General features: G+C 34.2%; 1 protein-coding gene across 1 annotated transcript in view; it reads right to left on the bottom strand.

Annotated features, from left to right (window-relative positions):
* LOC106711939 (translational regulator orb2) overlaps positions 1 to 26,422 on the bottom strand; it is a 56,757-nt gene that overhangs the window by 21,765 nt on the left and 8,570 nt on the right. Inside the window, exon 2 of the mRNA XM_014504365.2 lies at positions 11,875 to 11,959. Within this exon, the coding sequence (XP_014359851.1) occupies positions 11,875 to 11,959 (85 nt within the window). The remainder of the gene's footprint in view (positions 1 to 11,874; positions 11,960 to 26,422) is intronic.

The raw sequence follows: 26,422 nt of genomic DNA, 5'->3' as shown, positions 1-26,422 counted from the left end.
TAAGCTCATAGTTACAAATATATGTATTTAAAAAGACTTTCACATACGTTAAATAATAAGTATTATGACAAATGTAGCTAAAAACATCGATATACATTATCTTATCGATTAGCACGTCACTAGAGTTACGTAAGGTATGTCGCAAGGGTCGGCGCAAGGCTGAATCTGTATCATTTGAACCTTACATTGCCCAACAAGTTGACCTGCATTGTCAGAGTATATTTGTATTGTTTGATTATACGTAATTACGACCTAACTAGATGTTGAATATTTTTAAGAAGAACCATAAGAGAAATATGTTAAAGATGGTTATAAGCTCTAGCTACCTTCAGCGATTCGTATATGGTTGCTCTATTTTTAAGTAGCTGTCGTCGGATTTAAAAAAAACCTAGTATGTAGCCAATGTGTTCTTCCAGACTATGTCATACATTTGTGCCAAATTTCTTCAAGATCTGTTGAGCCGTTCCGGAGATACCTTCAAACAAACATCCATCTAAACATTCGTATTTATGATATTAGTAAGATGTAATCACATCGTCGCCGTCCTTTTCCTTTCTTTCTTTTACACAAAACATATTACTTCGGTCTCCTCTATTTTTGTCATCCACATTGAATCTAATTTCTTATTTGTTTAATTGACCAATAATTATAATCTTAAGTTATTTTTGTTGTCATTGCCGTAAGTTTCTTGTTGATGAAACGTCACAAGTTTTTTTTGTTGTAAAAAAAGACGCAAAACGGTTCACTAAATGGATGTTTGTTAGACGGTATATCAAGAACAGTTAAACGGATCGCGCTGAAGTTTGTCACAGACGAAGAACATAGTCTAGATCTAGAAGAACACATAGGTTATTAAGTTTTTTTTCCCGAGAACGAAATCGCGGGCAAAAGCCAGTAATTCAATAAACTGTCAACTTTTTCTTGATTGTGACAGATTGATGATTTTTTACTTATTTTTTTCTATATTACACACTATTAATAGCTAAATTCGCGAAGATTTATTAAGAATAACCCTATCAAGTCCCAACTTTGATAACGTTTTCTAGCATGGATTTTCATAAACCAACAAATTATTAGTTTTGAAATTTTAGTTCCCTTAGTTGTATAACCATAGACATTGTTAAAGAATGTAAGATGAAGATAACAAGAGATGATTGATATGGAAAGATAAGAAACATATTTTTTATTAACTTTTGGAATAGCGAATAACATGTTTTGAAAGATTACATTTATTATATGGTATTCATTACAATATATTTTTCCAATCCGAAGCCTTGGTATTTTTATCATAGACAAGCTATTAATTTCAATAAAAAAAAATCGTTAATTGCAATATATTACCAATAAAAAACGTATTTTTGACGTTACTAATGTAGCTTCCTTATGGCTAAAGAATTTTTTAGAACGAAGTTCCTTATCGCGCGTTGTGAAAGGGGGCTAGACGGGAAAAATTCTTACGAAAAGTTGTCACGACACTTTTTGCTATATCACCATGGCAACGACTTGACAATATATAACGAAAATTCATAGAAATAAAATGTACTTCTTGTGAAGACTTAAGTTTTTTATTCATAGAATAAACATTGGTGCCTTCACTAATTAATTGAAAGGAACTTCGTTCCATCCGGGTGTCCCAACACACCTCTCAAGTTTTTTTTTTATAGAATGGGACAAAAGTAGCTGATAGCTTAATATTAATTGATCCAACGACCATAGAAATCTGCAACACCAGAGGAACCAGAGATGCGTTGCCGATTTTTATGTTTACGAGTTACGAGGTTATTTGTTATATACAAAAATACAAAACTTTCCTGTTTATAATATTAATATAGGTAAAGATTATACACACTCTTATCATATCATTTTATGTCAGAATTGTAACAAAATAATTGTAAGAATGAAATATATTAATGGCCGCCATGTTTAGAATTTGACGTTCCACATTTTACTAGAACATTCTATCGACAATAGGCGCATCACTATTGATTTAGCAACGGTAACATTTCAAGGTTAGATACGTATTGTTACGCATTTGTTGGTATTACGTTTATGGAAACATGTTTCGTTTATGCTCCTGCATTTCATCTACCGAAACATTCTTACTAACTAACTTACAAATCAGCTGTTGTATTAGAAACTGGCCGCAAACAATAAATTAAAAGGACAACAATAAACGATCACAATTTTGGTATGAATTTTGTTTAAAATGAATTTAAAACATATCTCTGTTTTCTTAAATATAATGAGAAGGATGAAGATATGTATTAAAAAGAGATTTTAATTTCAGAAACCAACGATCAATCTATTTACGTATAATTTATCTTTTCAATTAATAACAAGCCACAGTCATAAAAGTCTTTCTTTCTTTCTTTCAAAAGCAAGCAAATTGTCAGAGCTAATAAAATTCAAACATAACACGGTACTAAAATACAGTCTAAATAAGATCGTCATATACTAACATACTTCATACGCGGGGAATTAAAAAAATCTACCAATAAATATAGGATATGTCACCCGGTTAGGGTTGCCAGATCAAACCTACTAGCCGGACAGACCAGCAGTTTGAACGGACATTTGGGTAGAAAGGTTGAACACCCAATATTATTTAGGATTTTGTCTCAGTATTAATAGGTACACTCTCGTTTGGGACATGTAAAAAGCCTAACAAAAGCCGGAAAACCGTTTATTTTGGCCGGACACGCAATCAAAAAGCCTACCTATGCCCGTCTCCAGGCGGCCCCTAACAAGGGGCTCCCCTAGCCGGGTCGTGGATAAACTAACGTAGATGCCACGGCCCAGTCAGGCGAAGGAGAACACCGCGGGGTTTAGTGGGTAGTCCGACCTATGTCCGGCTTTATCTGGACGCCTGGCAACGCTACACCCGGTGATAGTGTAACTTCACAACAGTGAAAGAATTCTTCAAATCTGTTGATTAGTTTCTGGGCGTATTAAATACAAACAAACAAACATCTTTCCTCTTTATAATTATACTTCGTACTATCTTACTAATATTATAAATGTGAATGTTTAGATGGATGTTTGTTTTAAGATATTTCCGGAACGACTCAACAGATCTTGATGAAATTTGGCACAGATGTAGAACATAATCTGACAGACCACATAGATTTATTACGTTTTTATTTAATTCCGTGCGGACGGAGTCGTGGGTGACAGCTATTTTTTTTTATATAAATAAACAATATTGCACAATTTTAATAGATAAGTTTCCTTGACATATAGAGCGAGGTGGTTGTAAAAAGTATTTGTATGATTAAAAAAACATGCTTAAATATTATCGGGTTGAGGTGAACTAGAGAAAAAATGTCAACTGGTACTCCTAAATTGATATATGTTGATATTTGAATATTTTAAAATAGCATACGTGTAATCTCACTAATGTCATTAACATTTTACTAATATTATAAATGCGAATGTTTAGATGGATGGCTATTTGTTAGAAGATATCTCCAAAACGGCTGCATGGATCTTGATGAAATTTGGCATAGATGTAGAACGTAGTCTGGAAGAACAGGTAGGCTAATTGATTTTTTTTTTAAATCCACGTGTTCGAAGTCGCGGTCAACTGCAAGTATATAAAAAATGTGAAAGTTGGTTTTGGATAAAATTGAAAGAGATAGGTAACACTCTGGTACAGTATTTAGACTTTTTGTCCCGTTTAGGTTTTAGTTCTTATGGGATAGTTTTTTTCTTGTTCTAACATATATAAGTAGATAATAGACTGAAATAGCAGATAGATTAACTCTGTATTTTTAATCACACGCGGATGAAGTCGGGGGCGACAGCTGTATTAATAAAAGTTCTACTAGTGGTCGCCTGAGACTTCGTTCGAGCATGATTAAAAAAAGTAGCGTATAATATGAACGCGTGCATCAGCTATCTTCCAGTCTAAGTCCGGTCAAAATCGGTGTAGCAGTTGCTGACAGATAGACGCGAAATTTAAAAAAAAAAACAATTTATTCAATTTTATAATAAAGAACTCCAATTTGATTAATATGTATATTATTAATATAATACTGATGTAAAGACAGATCTTATATTCTATGTTATACAAGAAAATTACTTTTGTTCGAGAAGAATTAGTAGGGGTAACGCAGTATGAATGGACCAACTCGACCGCAGAAGTATTACGACCCTACAAAAGATGTTTCAAGTATAACCAAGAAGAACTTACGCGATATACCACACAGGTTATATATTTTGCAGTAAAAAAATAACATAAGCAGAAATAATTTGCTGTTAATAAAATAAATAATTAATAATTAAAATGTTTTTATATCTCTTCTTTAAAGTCGATGTAAATATCCAAACTAGTACAAATCGAGATTCACCTTCTTAGTAGTATAAAATTACAACATTACGAATATCCCTGACACTACCCAGGTATTAATTACATTTATAAGCGAGGACGTAAAGCGGACGATCAACATGCATATTATAACATTTCAAACGTGTATCCGAACGTGGAAAATTATTAAAAAAAAAACAAATGTCACTTTTTAACCGCCAAAATAAAAGTACCGACTTATCTGTGGACATAACACGAATATTTGTGACAATCGCCTTCGTAATTATGTCAATATTAGCTGTCGCCCGCGGCTCCGTCCGCGCAGAATTAAAAACATAATAAATAGTCTATGTGTTCTTCCATACTATGATCTACATCTATGCCATATTTCATAGAGATCCGTTGAGCCGTTCTGGAGATACCTTCAAACAAACATCCATCCAAACATCGCATTTATAAGTAAAATTAATATGAGATTTTTTATATGAGATGGCGACCAATCGGCCGCCTAAATTCTCCCATACACATACGCAATTGCAGATTCGTTGCCTACCTTTAATCAACGGAGGAGGGGACGCACAGAAAGATATTTCCCTCTTCCTATGCGTCACCTCCTCTTTCAATTAGTATATCCTTCATATTCATTATTTCGAAAATCCATTGCACTTGGAGCTAATTAAAAGATGCATAGATAATAAATTATTCTCTCATGAATATGGAACAAAAAAGAGGTCAGACGGTTTTCAAGGTTTAGTAATTTTAATAAATAACTATTTTACAATATTTCATTGTCATGATTGAAGGTTAAGTACTTCCCCTTGTTACATGCAACTTTAATATTATATGGTACTAGATTTTGCCTTTACTTTAATAAATAAATAGGCTGTGTGTTCCTCCAGACTACATATATGTCATTCATCAAGATTCGTTGAGCCGTTCCAAAGATACCTTCTAACAAACATCCATCTATTAAAACTTTCGCATTCATATTATTAGTAAGATTTATTCAGAATTTAAAACTGTAAATTTTAATGATTAACATACGATTAAAATTTAAAAAATAACCTGAACGATTTTACTAAAATTACCTACGATTCTTAAGCTATCTTGTAACACTGCCTACCTCTTAATAATCAACAGGTGTAAACATAATAAAATTAACGATCTCACAAACCACAATAAAACGAAACTAATAATTCTAATAAATGATTCACTTTAAAAACAAACCGATTTTCCACTATTTTATTTCCATTCGTTCACTATTTCTACGCACTATATATATTATTTTTAATCTGTTATAATAAAAACCGTAAAGGCCCAGTTTTCGTCCGATCGATAGACGCACGACCTTCTTCGACGCGCAAACTCTACTGCTCGCCAGTACGGATACTCGCTCTACGTAACGATGTTTATCTATTACCCGACTAAATTAAAATGTACATATGTTGACATTTTGACATTGTTATTTGGGTTATATTTTTACAACCTAAGTAAGAGTTTTTCTTACTAGTATTATAAATGCTAATGTTTAGATGGATGGATGTTTGATACAAGGTATCACCACGGTTGAACGGATCTCGATGTAATTTGGTATAGATGTAAAACGTAGTATGGAAGAACACATAAGATTTATTTATAATTCCTGTTTATTTTAAAACGTATTAATTTTTCTTATTTATTTTCCATTTAATTCTCCTACTTTTACACAATAGATCAGTCTGCCCCTTTCCATGTCTAATATCAGCACATTGCTCTTTTAAACATCTCTATCAACTGTCATATCTTATGTCGTTCTTTAACACAATAGATATTTTATAAGATATTTTTAAAATCATTATTTTCGAATTTAATTAGTTTGGATGTTATATTCAAGGTCACATATGTATGCTACGAAATCCAAAATGTCTGCCAGTTATGTACAGTTAATACCTAATGTGGTCTGCATTATACAAATTAAAAAGTTATTAACTTAACTACAGATTTTTTAAATCATAATGTGGCAAGCGAGCAAACGGTCACCTGAAAACCCCGAAAAAAGCGAAGCGATCACTGCCCATAGACATCCGCAATTGCAGATGCGTTGCCTAACTTTAATCGACAGAGAAGGGAACGCATCGAAATAGGTTATATCCTTTTGCTATGCGTTCCCCATCAAATCCACTTCCCCTTCCCATCCTTTCCTTATAAGAAACGAGTGGGAAAGAAACGTGGACTAAAGTTAGGCCTCCGGCACCCACACTCATCAAACTGTACGCGGAATGTCTTCGACTTCACGTCTGTCTTCTGTGTGGTCGTGGTACTACTCCGGTCGACCCGGCCCATTCGTGCACTTAGATGACAACAAAATCGCAAGATCAATCTTATACAGGAAATTCACAACGAACGCACCTGATAAGTGATATGTTCAAAAGATGGTGCGAGCTGTAAGTGCCATACTTGGATGGAAACATTGATACCGGCAACTTGTTCCATTCCTTTTGCTTTACGCAACGAACGAATAATTACTTAATGGGTACGTAAAAAGGTTTTTTAAAATTATTTGTAGCAAAAATCTATTGCCGTAGATTAAATATGCATAGTATCGTATTTAAAAACACTAACAAAATGGTATCGCCTTCTAAAACTATCAGCATATTTACTATTGTAATGCGACTAAATTGAAAACGACCCGCACGAGTTTTATCTTCATAAAAAAGGTAAGCATATACAAAATGGCCGCCACTCATTTTCCGAGCAGTTGCGCGGTTTGGGGTCCATAAATGACTACTAATTGGGACATTTCCTTTTAAGATTAGTATGTAAATACGTTTTACAACTAGAAAAAGTAACCGCTCAGTTCTATGCTAAAAGCATTTCAAGTATAGCAGTTTACTATTTTAAAAAAAAACTATTTCTTGCATAATTTATACTACTAGCAAAGACAACTAATACTAGTTGCAAAGAATATAAATCTGTTATAACCAACCAGAAGTTGATAAATAAGCTGGCGATTGTTTGATATCGCCTAAAATACCAGTAGAGTAATCTATTATCTGTGGTATCGTGATAGTAAAGTGACAGCGAAGTGCGTATTCTTTCATCAAAAGTCAGAGGAGGGTACATACAAAAGAGGTTATATCCAATTCCTCTACGCCTTCTTCCCGGCCAAATTCATTACCCCTTCCCAATATTTAGTACAAAATTCTACTCTTGTAAGAGTAAGGTTAATTTCACAGTAAGATGATAAATCCTATAATTTCGTTCTCCAATTATCCTTAAATCAAGAAATTCGTTGTCATCATAATTGCAGTCACGAGGCGAGATCTATTTAGAGACAATTTTAGTCTATGCTCCGAGTTATTTATAACCTGTGGCACACGCCGCGCGCCAAACTGAAAATGTCAGACGTGTAAAGATGCGTTTTGTTATTTTAAATTATATTTATTAGGATAATAAATCTTTAATTATCTACTATGCTTTACTAAAGATTGGGTAGCATTTTATAAACTTCATACATACAATTCACTAGCAGTCGTCCGCGACTTCAATCAAACGGCATTAAAAATTTAACTCTTTTTCCTTCGAGCTATTGACTGTTATTGTAAAAAACAACAAAACACTATTCCCAATCTATATATATAAAAGAAAGTCGTGTTAGTTACACTATTTATAACTCAAGAACGGCTGAATCGATTTGACTGAAAATTGGTGGGCAGGTAGCTTAGAACCAGGAAAAGGACATAGGATAATTTTTACCCCGTTTTCTATTTTTTATTCCACGCGGACGGAGTTGCCGGTAAAAGCTAGTCTATATATATAAAAGAAAGTCGTGTTAGTTACACTATTTATAACTCAAGATCGGTCGAACTGGTTTAGCTGAAAATTGATGGGGAGGTAGCTTAGAACCAGGAAACGGACATAGGATAATTTTTACCCCGTTTTCTATTTTTTATTCCACGCGGACGGAGTTGCGGGTAAAAGCTAGTATATTATAATAAGACAGTATCAAAAAAGTGTTACAAGATCCTTGTCGGACCGAAACTGTCTTCTTATGCCTTGTTTAGGTTTTACACATTTATCACCGGCTCGGATAACTTTGGCGGTCTATCTTTACTCTGTACTAATCCCACTCTATGTGGTGAACCATTTTCTTGTTCACCAGATAGATTATTCGACATTTCAGTCCTAATAATGTGTCACCTAATCTTACCTCACCTTCCTAGATCCCCCTACTGATATACCCTTCCATTTATCATGTTAGTCTTCCTTCTTGTTAGTCTATACTCGTAAAAAACTATACCCATTTGTCTATCAGGTACTTAGTCTAGTATTATCACAAGTACATGAATATGCATATATAATGTGACAGAGAAACAGAGCCGCTAACAACCTGTCCAAGGCCTACGGACAAAAGGCTGGGTCACAATAAGTTGCGTAAGCGCACTACACTTATATAGATATTGGAAGTGACCGAGCGTAGTTTGAAAATTGTAGATCATGGAAATATTGGAGGGTAAATATCAAGTAATAATTATATTCCTAAAGTATCGAAAAATATATCAAAAAATTTTGATAATGGTCGAAAGAATTTCTAACTATAAAACATCCCTAACTTATTTCTTCCTAATTCAACTAATAAGCCAGTATCATCAAAAAAGCGAAAGTTTCGATGAATGTATGGATGAAAGGATGTTTGTTGTTACATTTCTCCAAAACAACTTACTATCTTAAGGATTAAGGAACATATAGGCTACTTATTAAGTTTTTTTTTTTAATTCCGCGCAGACGAAGTCGCAGGTGAAAGCTAGTAATTTATAAAGAATTTACTTATATGGTTTTGTTTGCTATAACACGAATTCAATGTTTGAATGGAATGTCAGGAAATACTTAATTAGTTAATGAAGTATAATCGAACAGATTACTATACAAAAAAGACGATTTAACGAATACCCGTAATCGACCTGAGTGTGTACAGAAGTGTACCAGAATTAAATATGTAAACCACATCAATAAGAATCAAAATAATTACTAGCAACTTAAATGAAAGTAAATTAAAATATTTAAACCACAAAAACATTTTTGATTTTTTTTGTGATGACATAAAAAATATTTTAATATTAGTTTAATTTGATTGTCGTCACATTTAGTGACTTTATATCGACATCTAGTTTTGCAACGTAGTGTACATCGCGACAGAGAAGTTGTCACTGTATGTTGCAATCCAGTGTACTCTGCACGGTCGAAAATGTTTCTCAATAACTTAAAATACTTTTTACACTACCGTAAAATCTAACGGTACATCCCGCTATAAAAATATTTGTTAGGTGCTGGGTCGACAGGTGAAATACCACGACCACACAGAAGACAAGCGTCAAGTGGAAGCAATTTCGCTTAAAGTCTGATGAGTGTGTGTGCCAGAGGCCTAATTTTAGTCCTCTTTCACTTCCAATCCTTTTCTTAAAACGATTGGAAGAGGGTGTGGACTTGGTGAAGGTCGGGACGAATAGGAAGGGGAAATATCCTGTTTCTCTGCGTCCCCACTTCCGTTGTTTAAAGGTAGGCGACTCATCTGCAATTGCAGGTGTCTATATGCAGCGGTCACTTCACTTTTTCGGCGAAATAAATAACAAATAATATTTTTTCATCAGACAATGTGCAAAAAAATAGAAATTTCCTAAACATTATTGGAACGATTGGAACGAAGTTCCTTATCGCGCGTTGTGAAAGGGGGCTAGACGGAAAAATTTCTTACGAAAAGTTGTCACGACACTTTTTGCTATATCACCATGGCAACGACGTGACAATATATAACGAAAATTCATAGAAATAAAATGTACTTCTTGTGAAGACTTAAGTTTTTTATTCATAGAATAAACATTGGTTCCTTCACTAATTAATCGAAAGGAACTTCCTTCCATCCGGGTGTCCCAACACACCTCTCAAGTTTTTTTATAATGCATACAGATTTAGCAATATTATCAATTGTATGGATTTTAATTAAAGTTATTGATTATATTTTACGTGAATTCTTCTATTTATGACATAATATTACTAGAAACTTTATCATAATATAGCTTTTGAAATTGAATTAAAAAAAACGTGTGAAAACTATCTCCTGTGATATGCGAGTTTATGTTATATATCTGTGCCAAATTTCAATGAGATATACCGAAACGTTGCGGAGTTATCAAATAAATATATCAACCAAACTAATCCCACGAGAACCATATATATTTTCGGGATCATAAGTAACCAACGTGTTGTTCCAGACTATGTTCTACATCTATACCTTTCATCAAGATCCATGTAGTTCCGGAGAAACCCTTTAAAAAATCCATCTCTACATCCATACTATATACATACATCTATCTATTATTATTATATTATATTATATATACTACATATATATAAAAATGAATTGCTGTTCGTTAGTCTCACTAAAACTCGAGAACGGCTGAACGGATTTACCTTATCTTAGTCTTGAAATGTTCGTGGAGGAAGGTTTAAAAGGCGAGAAAAAATTCATACCGCTATTAAGTTTTTATTCCTGCGTGCGGACGGAGTCACGAGCGACAGCTAGTATATAATAATAATAAGTAAGATATAGTAGATATAGTAAGATTAAAAAACAAAAAACTTGAGAGGTGTGTTGGGACACCCGGATGGAACGAAGTTCCTTTCAATTAATTAGTGAAGGAACCAGTGTTTATTCTATGCATAAAAAACTTAAGTCTTCACAAGAAGTACATTTTATTTCTATGAATTTTCGTTATATATTGCCACGACGTTGCCATGGTGATATAGCAAAAAGTGTCGTGACAACTTTTCGTAAGAATTTTTTCCGTCTAGCCCCCTTTCACAACGCGCGATAAGGAACTTCGTTCCAAAAACCAAAACTCTATGAATGAAAAATCAGAATATACACTAGTTACCATACAAACTAACGGACAGACAAACAAGCGTAATACTCCGTGACTTCCTACTTAGCATAATATAGTTGAGGTTACATATTGGCAGATATATGATATAACTAACTATCGCCCGCGACTTCGTCCGCGCGGAATTAATAAAAAAAATATTAGTAGATGTGTTCTTCCAGACGTACTCTCTACTCTACGACTCTCTCGACTCTCTACTCTACGACGTACTCTACGTATGTGACAAATTTCATCAAGATCCATTGAGTCGTTCTGGAGATACATTCAAACAAACATCCAACCATCCATCTTAAACATATAAAAGAAAGTCGTGTTAGTTACACTGTTTATAACTCAAGAACGGCTGAATCGATTTGACTGAAAATTGGTGGGCAGGTAGCTTAGAACTAGGAAACGGACATAGGATAATTTTTACCCCGTTTTTTTATTTTTTTTTTATTCCGCGCGGACGGAGTCGCGGGTAAAAGCTAGTATAATATATTCACGTAAAATGTCTATAAATGTTTATTTACTCTGCTGCTCAAAGCCTTTGCATTTGACATTCAGCGGGCGAGACTTACATACACGCATTCAAAGGTGCGACAAAGAGATAATATATCCGCAATCTTTAAATCTGCAACTAACTTCACTTATATTCATTTATTGACTTACCTTTCATGTGGTCGGACGTGTCCGCTCTCATGATGTCTGTGAGATAATGCTCCAGTGATCTCATATTGTCTAATCCTCCTCTCTCCTGGAACAAAAAAAAAATTATTACTCCGACACAGTCTTTTAACAATGGTAGACGCCAGCAAGAATACCACGACCACACAAAAGACAGGCGTCCAGTGGACAAGTACCATTGCTTTCCTTTGGGAAGTAGACTTGACGGGCGAAGGGAAACATACTCTTTCTGTGCGTCTGTTTTGCCATTTTGGCGAATTAATGTGGCCGCATGTTCGTTGACCACGTTTGAGACAAGTCATGTGTCAAGACCACGCCAAGTAAGGTCTTTCTCTGCTAGTCCCTCTGAAGTATAGGCGTGAATTGTTTTCGTGGTACTTTTTTATTTAAAATTACTAGCACACTAAATTAAAGAAAACCTTTTCGTGCATACTCCGCAAAAAAAGTCCTTACTAAACCGCCCTAACCTTTAAAAAGTTATGAAAGAGGGAAAAATATACGACGCCCACCTGTATTGTATTGGAACAAATTTAAAAGGTTGAAATACGAATATACAGCAAACTTAACCTTATCGCATTTTCATAAAGTTTATATTTCTCTGACACTCTTTATCCGGAAGTCGTTTGTATCGATTTTCGACTTTAAAACGTGCAGTATAGAGTCGACTTCACTTTAATACATTGCGGACACGCGGTAGCGCAATGCTGTGATGACGTCACACTGCGTAAGGGAGAAATAGGTCAGTGGGGCCTTATACAGAACGCCGCAGTAATGCTCTGGCTAGAGAGAAAATACGGCAGTACAGTATACATTGCTTTTTTTGTACAATGGTAAACAAAGTGCACTATTTACAAAGCGGTAATGGTAACCTACATAAATCCACATTGATTAATATCGACATATGAATTTGTTATAATAATGATTTTTCTTTAAACAAAAATGCACCAAAAGCATTAAGTCCCTTAGCTTACAACATCGCTCAAGTCGAAAATTGGTGGTTTTCAAATTTTTATGCCATTAGCTGGAGCTGCTAATTCCGCGTCTAACCATTGCTCACAAGATAATTGAAAGGTAAAGAAATATAGTAACACAGTTAAAATAAAGTAAATCGACAAAAACTAAAGAAATAATTATTTCTTAACCGCTAAATAGCGTTTTTATTAAGAAATTACTAAAAAAATCCACCGATTTTTTTTAATAGGCAATTTTTTTTGTCTCCTGTACAGTTGATAAAAAATGACGTATGCGGTGTTTTTAGCTAAGGGACGATATGCATCTTGCTAAGGGGGCGTTCATAAATTACGTGAGGTGTTTTTTGGAAATTTCAGACGCGTTGCCTACATTTAATCAACGGAGAAGGGGACGCACAGAAAGAGGATATTTCTCCTTCCTATACGTACCATCTTCCGCCAAATAAACTTCTCCTTCCCATCCTTTCCTTATAAGAAAAGGGTGGGAAGGGAAAGAGGTCTTGTCTTGTCTTGTATGTAATTTTCTATGTCTACAAACAAAGATATCTTGGTGAGTAACACGGTTAGTTCTGTCACAAAATTTGTAAAACTTACAAGGGTATAGAAAATGGAATAAAAAGAAAAAAAAACAAGACAAACAGCTACAGTATGAAAAAGATCTTGTGACATTTTTTTGACGTTGACAAGGAGGCTGAGGTAGTTTGAATTGTACCGGGTCAGATCAGATCGGTCTATATCGACGCTGGAAAGCGTAAACGCTGTAACCCCGAAAGTATGAACTTTACAGGAGAGGTAAAAAATGATAACTCGTGAGCTGATACGTCTACAAGCATGCGGTATTTAGCAATGTTGTGTAGTTTGTGCTAACCTATAATAAAATCATTACCGTTTGATAATGGTTGAAATTATTAACGTGTGAAAAATATATTCGCGATTTCAAGGGTTACAGCGTTTATGCTTTCCAGCGTCGATATGTAGTTTCCACATTTTCTAATAGTGGGTTCAGCAAGAAAATTTACAACAATCGCCTTCGTATCTTCATCGTCAAATATGTCGAAATTGGTATGATTTTTAATGTACTTAACTCCCGATAGGGGCGTTCCACAAATGTTAATACAAATTTTGTAGATGATAAGACGATTATTGTCGTAATATTCGTGCTAGGTCCACAGAACAGATGACAGCGCCTCTCACCATGCCAGATAACTTTGTCGCAGTATATAGATAACGGACGAAATCCCACAATGAATTCGGGTCGCTTACACAGGACCCCTACACGCCCCTTTTGTCACAGATTAAAATGTTAACCAGAGCCGACATTCTAAATTTATAACAATGTTAAACTTGATTAAAATGTCTACGATCTAGTGTGTTTTAATAAATATGCATTATTTTGGTTGTACTGAATTTATATAACCTCAATAAAGACCATAATTAATGTAAAAGTAAAGAAATATGTTTAAAACAATATTTAAAATAAAAACTAATCTTTTAACCTAAATAAAGATGGTTCAAATACTTCATAACTTCGGTTCTTGACACAATTCATTTTATGTATATCAAGCGCCTACATAAATTCTCATAGCAAACTTTCTCAAACTTATATTTGCTTTTATAAAAAGGTTCTTCAATATTTTGGTATATCATGTTAAACGCTGAACAAGAAACATTGTTATTTTATTAAAAGATACGTGTATTAGAAAGAAGGGAAAGAGGCAAACTTTTTTAACAATATTTCATATCGCATCGTTTAATTCACGTAAACCGTCGTCAGCCCATAACTCCAACAAGGGAATTGAGTCTACCCCAAGGAAGAGGTGGCTAAACCTTAGTCAACCACGGTGGGCAAGTATGGGTTGACTTCACAAATATCTTTAAATTTCTTTGCAGATGTTTACAGGTTGCATGATTTACTTCAACGTTGGTAATCCACCTATGTAAACGTCTAGTTAAAATTATATATTTACATCGTATATAGCAGCTTTCTTTAGATATTTAATATAGACGTGAATTTCCAGTAAATTCAATACAATATCTGTAAGATATTTCAACGTCAAAGACGTCCTCTTGTTATCCGACGCGTCTTTGTTATAACTTCCATTGTCTAACGTTTAGGTACGGGGATTGGAAATTTATTTTACAATACACTTTATGATTATTTGATACATGAATAGAGTGTGTAATATATCCCTTTCTCTTTTATTGGACAAAACAGATACAGTATACAGACGGACAAAGTTATCTGACCCGGTAGGCATAAGTCAAACTAAATTAAGATAGCTCAGTAGCGCCACCCTGTCAATGTCAAATAAGTGTTAAAAGTTCTTATATTGTAGCTGTTTTGTCATATTTTTTAATGTAATTTTTGGAACGAAATTCCTTATCGCGCGTTGTGAAAGGGGGCTAGACGGAAAAAATTCTTACGAAAAGTTGTCACGACACTTTTTGCTATATCACCATGGCAACGACGTGACAATATATAACGAAAATTCATAGAAATAAAATGTACTTCTTGTGAAGACTTAAGTTTTTTATGCATAGAATAAACATTGGTTCCTTCACTAATTAATCGAAAGGAACTTCGTTCCATCCGGGTGTCCCTTGACACCTCTCAAGTTTTTCTTTTATGTAATTTTCTATATCTATATTGGTTTTTACATATTTTGTGATAAAATCATCCGCGATAACAATCTCTGACCTGGCCAGATATAGTAGGAGTGGTGAAGCGAGTATTACATGAACATGGCAATCATGCTTCTTACTAATATTATAAATGCGAATGTTTAAATTGATGGATGGATGGATGTTTGTTTGAAGGTATCTCCGTAGCGGCTGAACGGATCTTGATGAAACTTGGCACAGATGATACATAATCTGGAAGAACACATAGGCTACTTATTAAGTTTATTTTTATATCCGCGCGGAAGGAGTCGCGGGCGACAGCTAGTTAGACAGGGAAGAACGTTGAAAGTAATTAATGAAAAGTTTATAGCGCATGTATTGTTTACATATCAATTGTGTCGTGTCTGCGTTAACTAATCTATGCATTTCCCCATGACGTAGCTCTTTTTCTTATCTGTGGGCATCTATACATCTATATCTAAACTAGCTGTCGCCCGCGACTCCGTCCGCGCGCAGTTAAAAAAAAAATGAAAAATAGATGTTGGCCGATTCTCAGACCTACTGAAAATGCTCACAAAATTTCATGAGAATCGGTCAAGCCGTTTCGGAGGAGTACGGTGACGAAAACTGTGACACGAGAATTTTATATATTAGATATATTAATAAAATTGAAGTGTCTGTACGTAATTTCGAGTGAAAAAAATCATAATTCGTACAGGTATTATTAAAATTTTTGTCTGTCTGTATATTTGTGTCCGTGTTTGTTTCGGTTAATCTCCGGAAAATCTCGTCCGATTTTGATGGAATTTTGAAGGGAAAGTATCATGCATATTACCAGCTACTTTTTTTAATTTCTGACGAATTCGTGGGCGACCGCTAGTTAGGAAATAATGACTCGCTTTGACGTTTTTTTGTTACCTATGAGGGTATATTTTTATTCATTTCATATTGATTATAATAGGAACAGAATACAGATAAATCATTACATATTTAAAAAAAAAGAAATATAATATTATAATATATAGACATGTAGAAAATGAAGATATGTCTAATATTTACATCAATTTTCTAGGTTCTTTAGATAATAATCTATCTTATCAATTGGGAATAACAAATCATCTGTCAAAATGGCACTGGTTAAACCATAAGGTTTACCATACCATGACTTCGTCTGCGTAGAAAAGCAATACTAATTATTATAGAAAAATACTACCCAATTACATATTCTTTGACAATTTATTTTCATACTAGCCTTTGTCCCCGACTTCGTATGCGCAAAAGTAGAGTGACAAATATCTCTTGTGGTACTCGAGATAATGTTCTACATCTGTGCCAAATGTCAATAAGATGTGTTGAACCGTTGTGAATTTATCAAGTTAATAATATTAAATTAAATCAAACATGAGGTTTTTATCACAATATTTTTAGACATAATTGTAATAGACAAGTTCTTTGATTCGAAATTTAAAAAAAAAACTATATCCACATAATTCGCGTTATCGACACAGATAAAGAATTCGACACAGATAGTATATTATGTCTATCTAATCTTTGACGAATTGACAGATGCAGGTATATAAATCTTATTCATACATACAGTTTTGTGGCCTCTTTAAACTCTCTTTATTTTGACAACGAAACTTCCAACTGAACATATAGTGAAACAAGAATATATGTACCGCTGAGGGGCGCTACTTTCGCAGTTAATTCAGTCGCAAAATAAAATCTATAGGAGCGTAGAAAATAGCATAAAAAATAAAACAGCTACAGTACGAAAAGAACCTTGTGGTACTTTTTTGACATTTAGAGGAGGGGGCTAGTGAGTGATCCTAATTTACTTATGCCCACCATATCCTTGTCTGTCTAAAATCAGCTTTAATGAAGAGATTTATTGTTATAAATAATAAAATAAACCTTAATGGTATTCTATGCAGGTGAATAAGTCATTTTCATGAAATTTTGTTACACAGAAAAACTTTCTTCTATTGTTTAAATCGCGTAAAACTTTCAATCGATTATGTCAAAATTCAAATGCTCAAATGACAACGAAGGCTTTCGCCATTGGCTGAGAATTACCATTACCATCTTAGTTGCTATTGGCTTGCAGTTTTTGTCCCTTTTATGTTACATTTTTTTTTTCAATATACTCACCTCCTAAGTTAAATGACATGAAAATATATAGCCTAAAGCGTTTAAGTATAAGGGCTTTTATTTACAAAATGAATTATTGAAAAATATTCCGTGATTGCTCAGATTCTTCGTTACAATGTAATGTTTGTTTACGCTTTATTATATCACTAGATAAATATTTTTCGTCGTTGAAAAATCTCGATGTTCAATTATTTCAATCACTTCCTTCTTTTAAAAACAAATCACATTCCAGCATATCCTACGAAACATTTAAACTGGGACACATGATATGCGGTTAGGGATGTAAACTTTAAAAAAAACTATAAATTAACAAATTTGTAACTGAACGTAATATAGAAAAATATCATATTTCATGTACATGATCTATTTGTTTTACTTATAAGGAAAAAATCACTTTTTTTTACAATAATAAAGCAAAAACAATACAGCTTAGTTTTTTACAAGATAATGGCAAACGAGTTGCAGAAACAATGAGGTGATCATTGATAGACATCCGGAACACTAAAGAAACGGTAGATGCATTACCGGCTTCTCAGAAAGAAATAAGCTCAATTCTTGAACCAAAAATGTTCTAGTTTCGAAATGGAAGAACAGGCTGTATCATAACGCGGCTGTGCGTGGCAGAAAATTCCGCGATAATCCGTTGAGGAATGCCAGCTATCACGTAATGTGGATTTTATTAATTCAACGTAAACAAAGTCGCGGGTAACAGCTATCGAAATAATAAATCGAGAGAAAATTCAATATGGTGGCAACCCTAAACAGAACGATAAGGTTATTGACATAGCTAACAGGTTGTGATAACCTATTTATAATTTTTTGTATGATAAAGATGCGGCAATGTATACATTTCCTAGGCATATTTATAAGGATGATTCCAATATATATAAATAAATATATAAATAGCATATAAAGATTTACATAACATAAACTGACTCTGTATTAAATGGACCTTTATCTCATTTATTTACATATATCTATATATATAAAAGAAAGTTGTGTTAGTTACACTATTTATAACTCAAGAACGGCGGAATCGATTTGACTGAAAATTGGTGGGCAGGTAGCTTAGAACCAGGAAACGGACATAGGATAATTTTGACCCCGTTTTCTATTTTTTAATCCGCGCGGACGGAGTCGCGGGTAAAAGCAAGTATATAATAAAGTGACAAACGAACAAGCGGCCATTTGACAAAAATAGTTGAAATCCGTCTGAATAGACTCAAACGCTCAAATCGTACAGTTCACATTTACTTGAACAGTTGAACTATAGTTGAATTATAAAATGTGCAGCGTTCCTATCGGTCGTAAAATACACCAATAAATCTCAATACTAAATTTCACTTAATTCATGAAGATACGAAGGTAATTGTCACAAATGTCCGTGCTAGGCCCACTGCGTTAGGTTAAAAGATTGCAGATTTGTTGCCCACCTTTAATATAAATAGGAGGGTATAAACTAAAAAGGATATTTATATCATCATCATCATCATCATCAGCTCACTATACGTCCCCACCGAGGGGCTCGGAGCCTACCCCAAGTTAGGGGTGACTAGGCCATAGTCAACCACGCTGGCCCAGTGCGGGTTGGTTGACTTCACACATATCATTGAATTTCTTCTCAGATATGTGCAGGTTGCATCACGATGTTTTCCTTCACCGTAAGAACGTCGGATAAATGTACATATGTAAATCGAAAATCGAAAAACACATTGGTACATGGCGGGATTCGAACCCAGGACCTGCAGATTGCAAGTCAAGTGCTTAACCCCTGAGCCACCGACGCTCGCGACGATATTTATATAATTTCAGTATTTTATTAAGTGTGGGAAGGAGGTTGAAATGTCCTAGGACATTTGTAAGTTAAGTTGACGTCTGTCTTCTGTGTGGTGGAGTTACGGCGCTAAAGTCGACATTCAAGTAGACATGCTGCCATTACCATTGTTTAGAACAAAGTTTTTCTTTTCCGAACATCAAAAAAGTTGGCAGTACAAAATAAATAGTAATACTTCTGCATGTTTTTAGGACTTAAATCTGACTGTTGTACTATAAAACTTCACCATACTTAATCAAATGCAATGTTAGTGAAACCATTCGACCATTTCGTACCGTTAACGTCTCTTTTTAACATTATATGAGTGAACGAGTTAGAGCGAACACGTGATCAAAATGTACAACCTTGTAATAAACACCAGAGTGATAAAGATAACATAGACGTGTTTTGCGCTTTTGAAATACACGATACGTGTTTTGTTTGAATTACAATACAACAATACTTATATAGTTATAACTGAACTTTTATTATTTTTAATTTAATAATAATAATAATATTTAAATATAAGACGGTTTGATGACAGATAATAAATGGTGTTGTAAGATTCTGCTGTTATAATTTTGCGGTGTGCTGATTTTAATCACGAAAGATTGGAGTTGAAGTCAGCACCAAAACATGCAATGCACAAATGGATCGGCTCGCTTGGTTCACCACATACATAAGACAGGCGTGAAGTGGAAGCAGTTCCGCGTACAGTCTCATGAGTGTAGTGCCGGAGGCCTAATTTTAGTTCTCTTTCCCTTCGCAAACTTTTCTTTTATTATAAAGGAAAGGATGGGAAGGGGAGCAGACCATAAAGATGAGAAAAGTATCTTACCTCGGCCATGTGTTCAGGCACGACAGATACGAACTCCTTCAACTCATCTTGATGGGAAAAGTCCCCGGTAAAAGAAGTGTTGGTCGCAGAAAAAAACTGTTTCGCCTCGCAAGAGACAAAATAAAATATGGAGAAGTGATCGCCAACCTTCGCTAGTTGAAGAGGCACTTCAAGAAGAAGATGGGAAGGGGAATTGAATTTGACGATGGAGTGGACGAATAGGATGGGGACACATTCTGTTTCTGTGCGTCCCCTCCTCCGTCGATTAGATTTGTGACATTAATACCCTGTCATTATCTTACTCTATGGGGACACATCAGGCAAACGTCCACATCGATCGTTAATTTCAGTCGTCACACCCATCTTAATGATGTCATCTTTCACACAATCCATCTTATCCTAGGCCTACCCATAACCGTGTATACTTCGACATGGATCTTGATGCAGATGGAAAATATGTAAGCTAAAAATTTTGACAGCGTTATAATTTGACCAATTAGGGAGCAGCAACTGCACGGTTTAATGTTGCCATTTTATAATTCCCGAATTCCATAAAAATATCACGCAACATGTTATTGCAAATCAATAGCCTAGAGTTGCAACATGGGGGAAATTCGTAAGAAGTAAGGAAATTTTTGCTCACTGGTAACCCTTAAAACTTGTAGGCAGTTAATGTGAAAAAACTGGCTTAAGATCCTTCTGGGACTATAACTCCACATTCCTCTTTTTAACATGTCCATTCCATGTCTTTGCTTCTCAATTTCGCTATCAACTTTATCAGTGTATCTTTTTTCGCAACGTGTATCGTTCAAACCAAAACAAATGACTGTTATCGTATAACAAATCAGTATATTTTTTATCGTATATTGTTTAATTATTTGAACGCGAAATGATAATTGTTACGTTAACAAGCTCTTATCGACACCACACAGATACTTTCTATAATAACTGGCGCCCGAGATTTCGACAGCGTAATACAAAAAAAAAAGGAAAAAATAAAATTAATTAATAGTATGTTTAAAAAAATAACTTAAGTTATTCCCGCATACATCAGTTACTTTCAAGTCACGTCAAATTCAGTGCATCCGTTTGAGAGGTTACCCGTAACAAACGCAGTTAGACAGACAAACATTTTAAATTTAGATTTTACTTTATGGCTAAAACCATCATGTTCACTTAAAATGATATTATTAGGGTTCCGTACCTCGAAAGGAAAAAAACGCAACCCTTATAGAAAAACTTTGTTTTTCGTCCGTCTGTCTGTCTGTCAAGGCCCTTTTACTGAGGAATGCGTGGAGGTATAAAGCTGGAATTCATATAAAATACTAAAGTTTACTGTCTCCCGGAGCTGTGAAAAAAATCAAACGTCTAAGCCAACGCAATCTAAAGATACACCCGTTTATGCCGCAAATTTTTGACACTCGCAAGAGAATCAAAATCTTTAGGGTACACCTGTGAACTCTTAAAGCACAGATAAAGTAAAAATTATGAAAACCGTAAAAATTTTTACCTACAGGTTTGTACGGAACCACTCGATGTGTGAGTCCGACTCGCACTTAGCCGGATTTTTTAATAACAGAAACTTTAATTTTCTTAAGGTCCTATTTAATACAATGTCAAAGTATAGAGCTGGATAAATAATTAATATTTAATTAACTGGCACATAAACTTCTTAAAACAGTTTGCGTTTTAAAATTTATTTGGAACCAGAAACAATAATATATATGCAGAAAATTGAACACTATCTTTTGCTCACGTAATTCTCGTTCAAGAAGAATCTTGAACATTCTTCATTTTATACTAATAAAGTATTTAGTACAATAACAATAAAGGCGATAATTGCATATTAATTACCAAAATACTGAAGCAATAATTTATCATAATACCAACAAAGGAAGAACTTTTAGACCGTGGTTTAACAAAAGACGAGGCAATTTGTTTTAATAAGTTACAAGCACAAAGTCACTCTTGTTCGATAAAATATATTAGGATACTAGCTGTCGCCCGCAACTCCGTCCGAGCGGTGTTGAAAAAATACTTCTTTTAGGCTGCATTCTACATCTATGCCAAATTTCATCGAGATCCATGAAGCCGTTCTAGATAAATCTTCTAACAAACATCAATCCATACATACGAAGATTCGCATTTATAATATTACTAGATGTCGACGGCGACTTCGTCCGTGCGCACAAAAAAAAACATAATAAGTTGCTTATGTTTTCTTCCAGAAAATGTTCTACAAATGTACCAAATTTCATCAAAATTCGTTGAGCCGTTCCTAAGATACCTTCAAACAAACATCCATCCATCTAAACTTTGCATTTATAATATTAGTAAGATAGTAAGACTAACTAGTAATTCGCAAGACTTCGGACAGAATAACCACATTTTTTTGTCAGACTACAGAAAGTCATATTATAACGTCACTAAAAATATAAATTTTCACCCAAGTCTAAAATGAAAATTGTTTCGGAAATAATTCTTAAAATGTGTATTTATCTAACGACTAGCAATTGTCAGCTACTTCGTCCGAGTAATTAGACGAAAATCTAGTAATAAATATAGCCTATATCACCCGGGGATAGTGTAGCTTTACAACAGTGAATGAATTCTTCAAATCGGTCCAGTTGTTTCGGAATCTATACAATGCAAACAATCAAGTCTTTTCTCTTTATAATATTAGTATTAGTATGTATACTAGCTGTGGCCTGCGACGAAATTACATATATTACTCAGTGATAACGAGTTTTTAAAGGGAATTTTGCCCTTTCTGAAATCGCTCTAACAGTTTTAGCTTAGAGAATTTAAAGTTTTGTTCTATTTTTAATGTATTATTACTCATTTTTGTTTTTGGTTTATTTTTAGAAGTAGTTTTGAATAATTTATCTATAATTATTTCGTTTAAATTCTATTTAATTTTGAGATATACCCAAGTAGGGTTGGTGAGCGGCGGCCGACCTTAAATAATATCCCAAAACTTTGAGGTTTATAAAACCTTGTGCCGACCCCACGTGAGTGGGATAAGACCAGGAAGATGATGCTCTAGCAGTTTTTGATTTTATTCCTTATCTACAGAAATTTAAATGTATTCTCTTTAAAATATTAGTATAATGCATAAAACATCACTAGATGTACGAGCCAATCAGGGCGTCGCAGTGCGCCCCGACAAACTAGGTCACGTGGCTGCGGCCCTACTGCGGAACGAAACCTCCGCGTACAAGCCGCCAGAAAGGGTTGACACATTTGTGAAAATTAACTTTTCTATATATAAAAATAATCAGCATTAGATAAAAAAAAGATTTATTCTTGAAGTTTAGAAAATATCTATATATATATAAAAGAAAGTCGTGTTAGTTACACTATTAATAACTCAAGATCGGTCGAACTAATTTAGCTGAAAATTGATGGGGAGGTAGCTTAGAACTAAGAGACGGACCTAGGAACTTTTTTATCTTGTGTACATTTTTTTATTCCGCGCGGACGAAGTCGCGGGTAAAAGCTAGTAATATATATTAAAATGTTATCTGTTATATTAAGTCACAATTCAAAAATAAGAAACCAATTTGTATAAAAGTTAATAATAAAAAATAGGCGTGAACAAATTCTGTTCAGTAGATCTGGGGACACGGTAGTGCTCCCGACGAAACTGATAATTACGTTAGATTCTAGAAATTAATAAATCACAATAAAGTGTGACAACCCTAGCTTTGATGTAGATAGGCTGTTTGCGATGCGGATCGCTGCCGCATTTAGGCCAAGGTAGAAAAAAAAACATTTGTTGTCTATGCTAATGTTAGAAAATTTTTCTTTTTTTCAAAATACACTTTTATGCCAGCCATTTTTGATTGTTATAATTATTACGTTTTATTTATATTTTTATTTAACTTGTCTTAGTTGTTTGGATTATTTTTAAAGTAACTGTCGCCTGCGACTCCGTCCGCGCTTAATTGAAAATAACTTAATAAGTACCTTATGTGTTCTCCCAGATTATGTTCTAAGTCTGTACCCAGAGCTGGGCGTTAACTCGTTAATCCGTTAATCGTTAATTAACGAAGTTAACATTTTGCTTAACGGATTAACTTTTAAGTTAACTTCAAAAAGTGTTAACGCTTTTGTTAACTTCCGTTAAACTCAACTTCCGTTAATAAAAGTCCGTTAATCGTTAAATTAGAAACTTGGAGACTTGCTGTCATTTTGTTTAAGTTAAGTGCCACGCCACGCTCGTAAGTTCAGCTATGTTGGGCGACTGTCGGCGACTCGAATGGTGAACGAAAGAGTTGATCATTGATATATACAGAGCTGGGCATTAACTCGTTAATCCGTTAATCGTTAATTAACGAAGTTAACATTTTGCTTAACGGATTAACTTTTAAGTTAACTTCAAAAAGTGTTAACGCTTTTGTTAACTTCCGTTAAACTCAACTTCCGTTAATAAAAGTCCGTTAATCGTTAAATTAGAAACTTGGAGACGTGCTGTCATTTTGTTTATTTAAATTACGCGCCACGCCACGCTCGTAAGTTCAGCTAGGTTGGGCGACTGTCGACGACTCGAATGGTAAACGAACGAATTGATAATTGATATATGTGAAGTTCGCGTGCAAGTGTGATGCATCAGAGCGTCCGGGAAAGACGTGACCAACAGGACAAAATCAAAAGAAGGTTCGAAATAGTATATTTCATTACGAGTATGTAATAGCCCACATTCCGAACGCTCTTCGTCCCTGCAATACGCAACTCTTTGAGCAACTGTATTAAAACACTTTTTACTCGTGCTTTTTCTTTAGCTTTGCCAAACTCGTGCGTTCTCTTACCCAACTGTCAAATAATGTCTATTAAAAAGAAAAAAACAACCGCGAAGTTTTTACAAAAAAAAAATCATTGAAGTTTTTATGATTCATGCAAATATTTCTAAAAAGAAGCTCCTAATTTGTTACAATATCAGATTTAATTATTTGATTCAATGAATTAGGTTAGGTTTCATTTTATTTCATCTCATTAAATTTCATTTTCATTTCATATTGATAAAAATAATCTACTGAAGACTTGGCCGTTTGGGCATAGTTCCCTTTGCCTTCCCAGAATGGGTGAAGAAAACAAAAAAAGTCTCTGTTTGTATTCTTTTACGGTTGGCGCCATATTTTAAACATTTTAGTTAGTTGAGTTTATTGTGTTTTTAATATTCTATTAAATTGTTTCATTTTTCGCAACTATATTAAAAATAGTTGTTTAGTACACGTGCGGAACTGTCATTACAACTTATTCCAACTGTCAACCCTCACCTTCGGCTGCGCCTCGGCTCGGGTAGACATTTGTCGGAACTCTTTGCAATGACAGGCTTTCCGCACTCGTAATGAAATATACTATAATGCATTCATACTTGTCTCTTATACTAATGTGTTATAGAATATATAGTCAAATTACTATTTTAAACAAGTGTCGCCACAATAAGTGTGAAATTAGTATGTACAATTTTGGTATGGTTAACTGTTAACGATTAACTTTAACTTGCGTTAAATTTTCGAAAATTTAACGCTTTAACGATTAACGAAGTTAATTTTTTAATTAACGAATTAACGATTAACGAAGTTAACTTTTGGATTAACTGTGCCCACCTGTGGATATATATATATGAAGTTCGCGTGCAAGTGTGATGCATCAGAGCGTCCGGGAAAGACGCGAACAGGACAAAATCAAAAAAAAAGGTTCGAAATAGTATATTTCATTACGAGTATATAAAAGCATGAGTATGTAATAGCCCACATTCTGAACGCTCTTCGTCCCTGCAATACGCCACTTTTTGAGCAACTGTATTAATACACTTTTTTACCCGTGCTTTTTCTTTAGCATTTCCAAACTTGTCCGTTCTCTTTCCCAACTGTCAAAATAATGTCTGTTGGGTGAAGTTTTTACAAAAAAAAATCATTGAAGTTTTTATGATTCATACAAATGTTTCTAAAAAGAAGCTCCTAATTTGTTACAATATCAGATTTAATGATTTGATTCAATCAATTAGGTTAGTTTTCATTTTATTTCATCTCATTAAATTTCATTTTCATTTCATATCAATAAAAATAATCTACTGAAGACTTGGTTGTTTGGACATATTCCCTACGGTTGGCGCCATTTTTCAAACATTTT

This window comes from Papilio machaon, chromosome 29 (assembly GCF_912999745.1).
Source record: "Papilio machaon chromosome 29, ilPapMach1.1, whole genome shotgun sequence".
Lineage (NCBI taxonomy): Eukaryota > Metazoa > Arthropoda > Insecta > Lepidoptera > Papilionidae > Papilio > Papilio machaon.
This window is presented reverse-complemented; position numbering and strand designations above follow the sequence as displayed.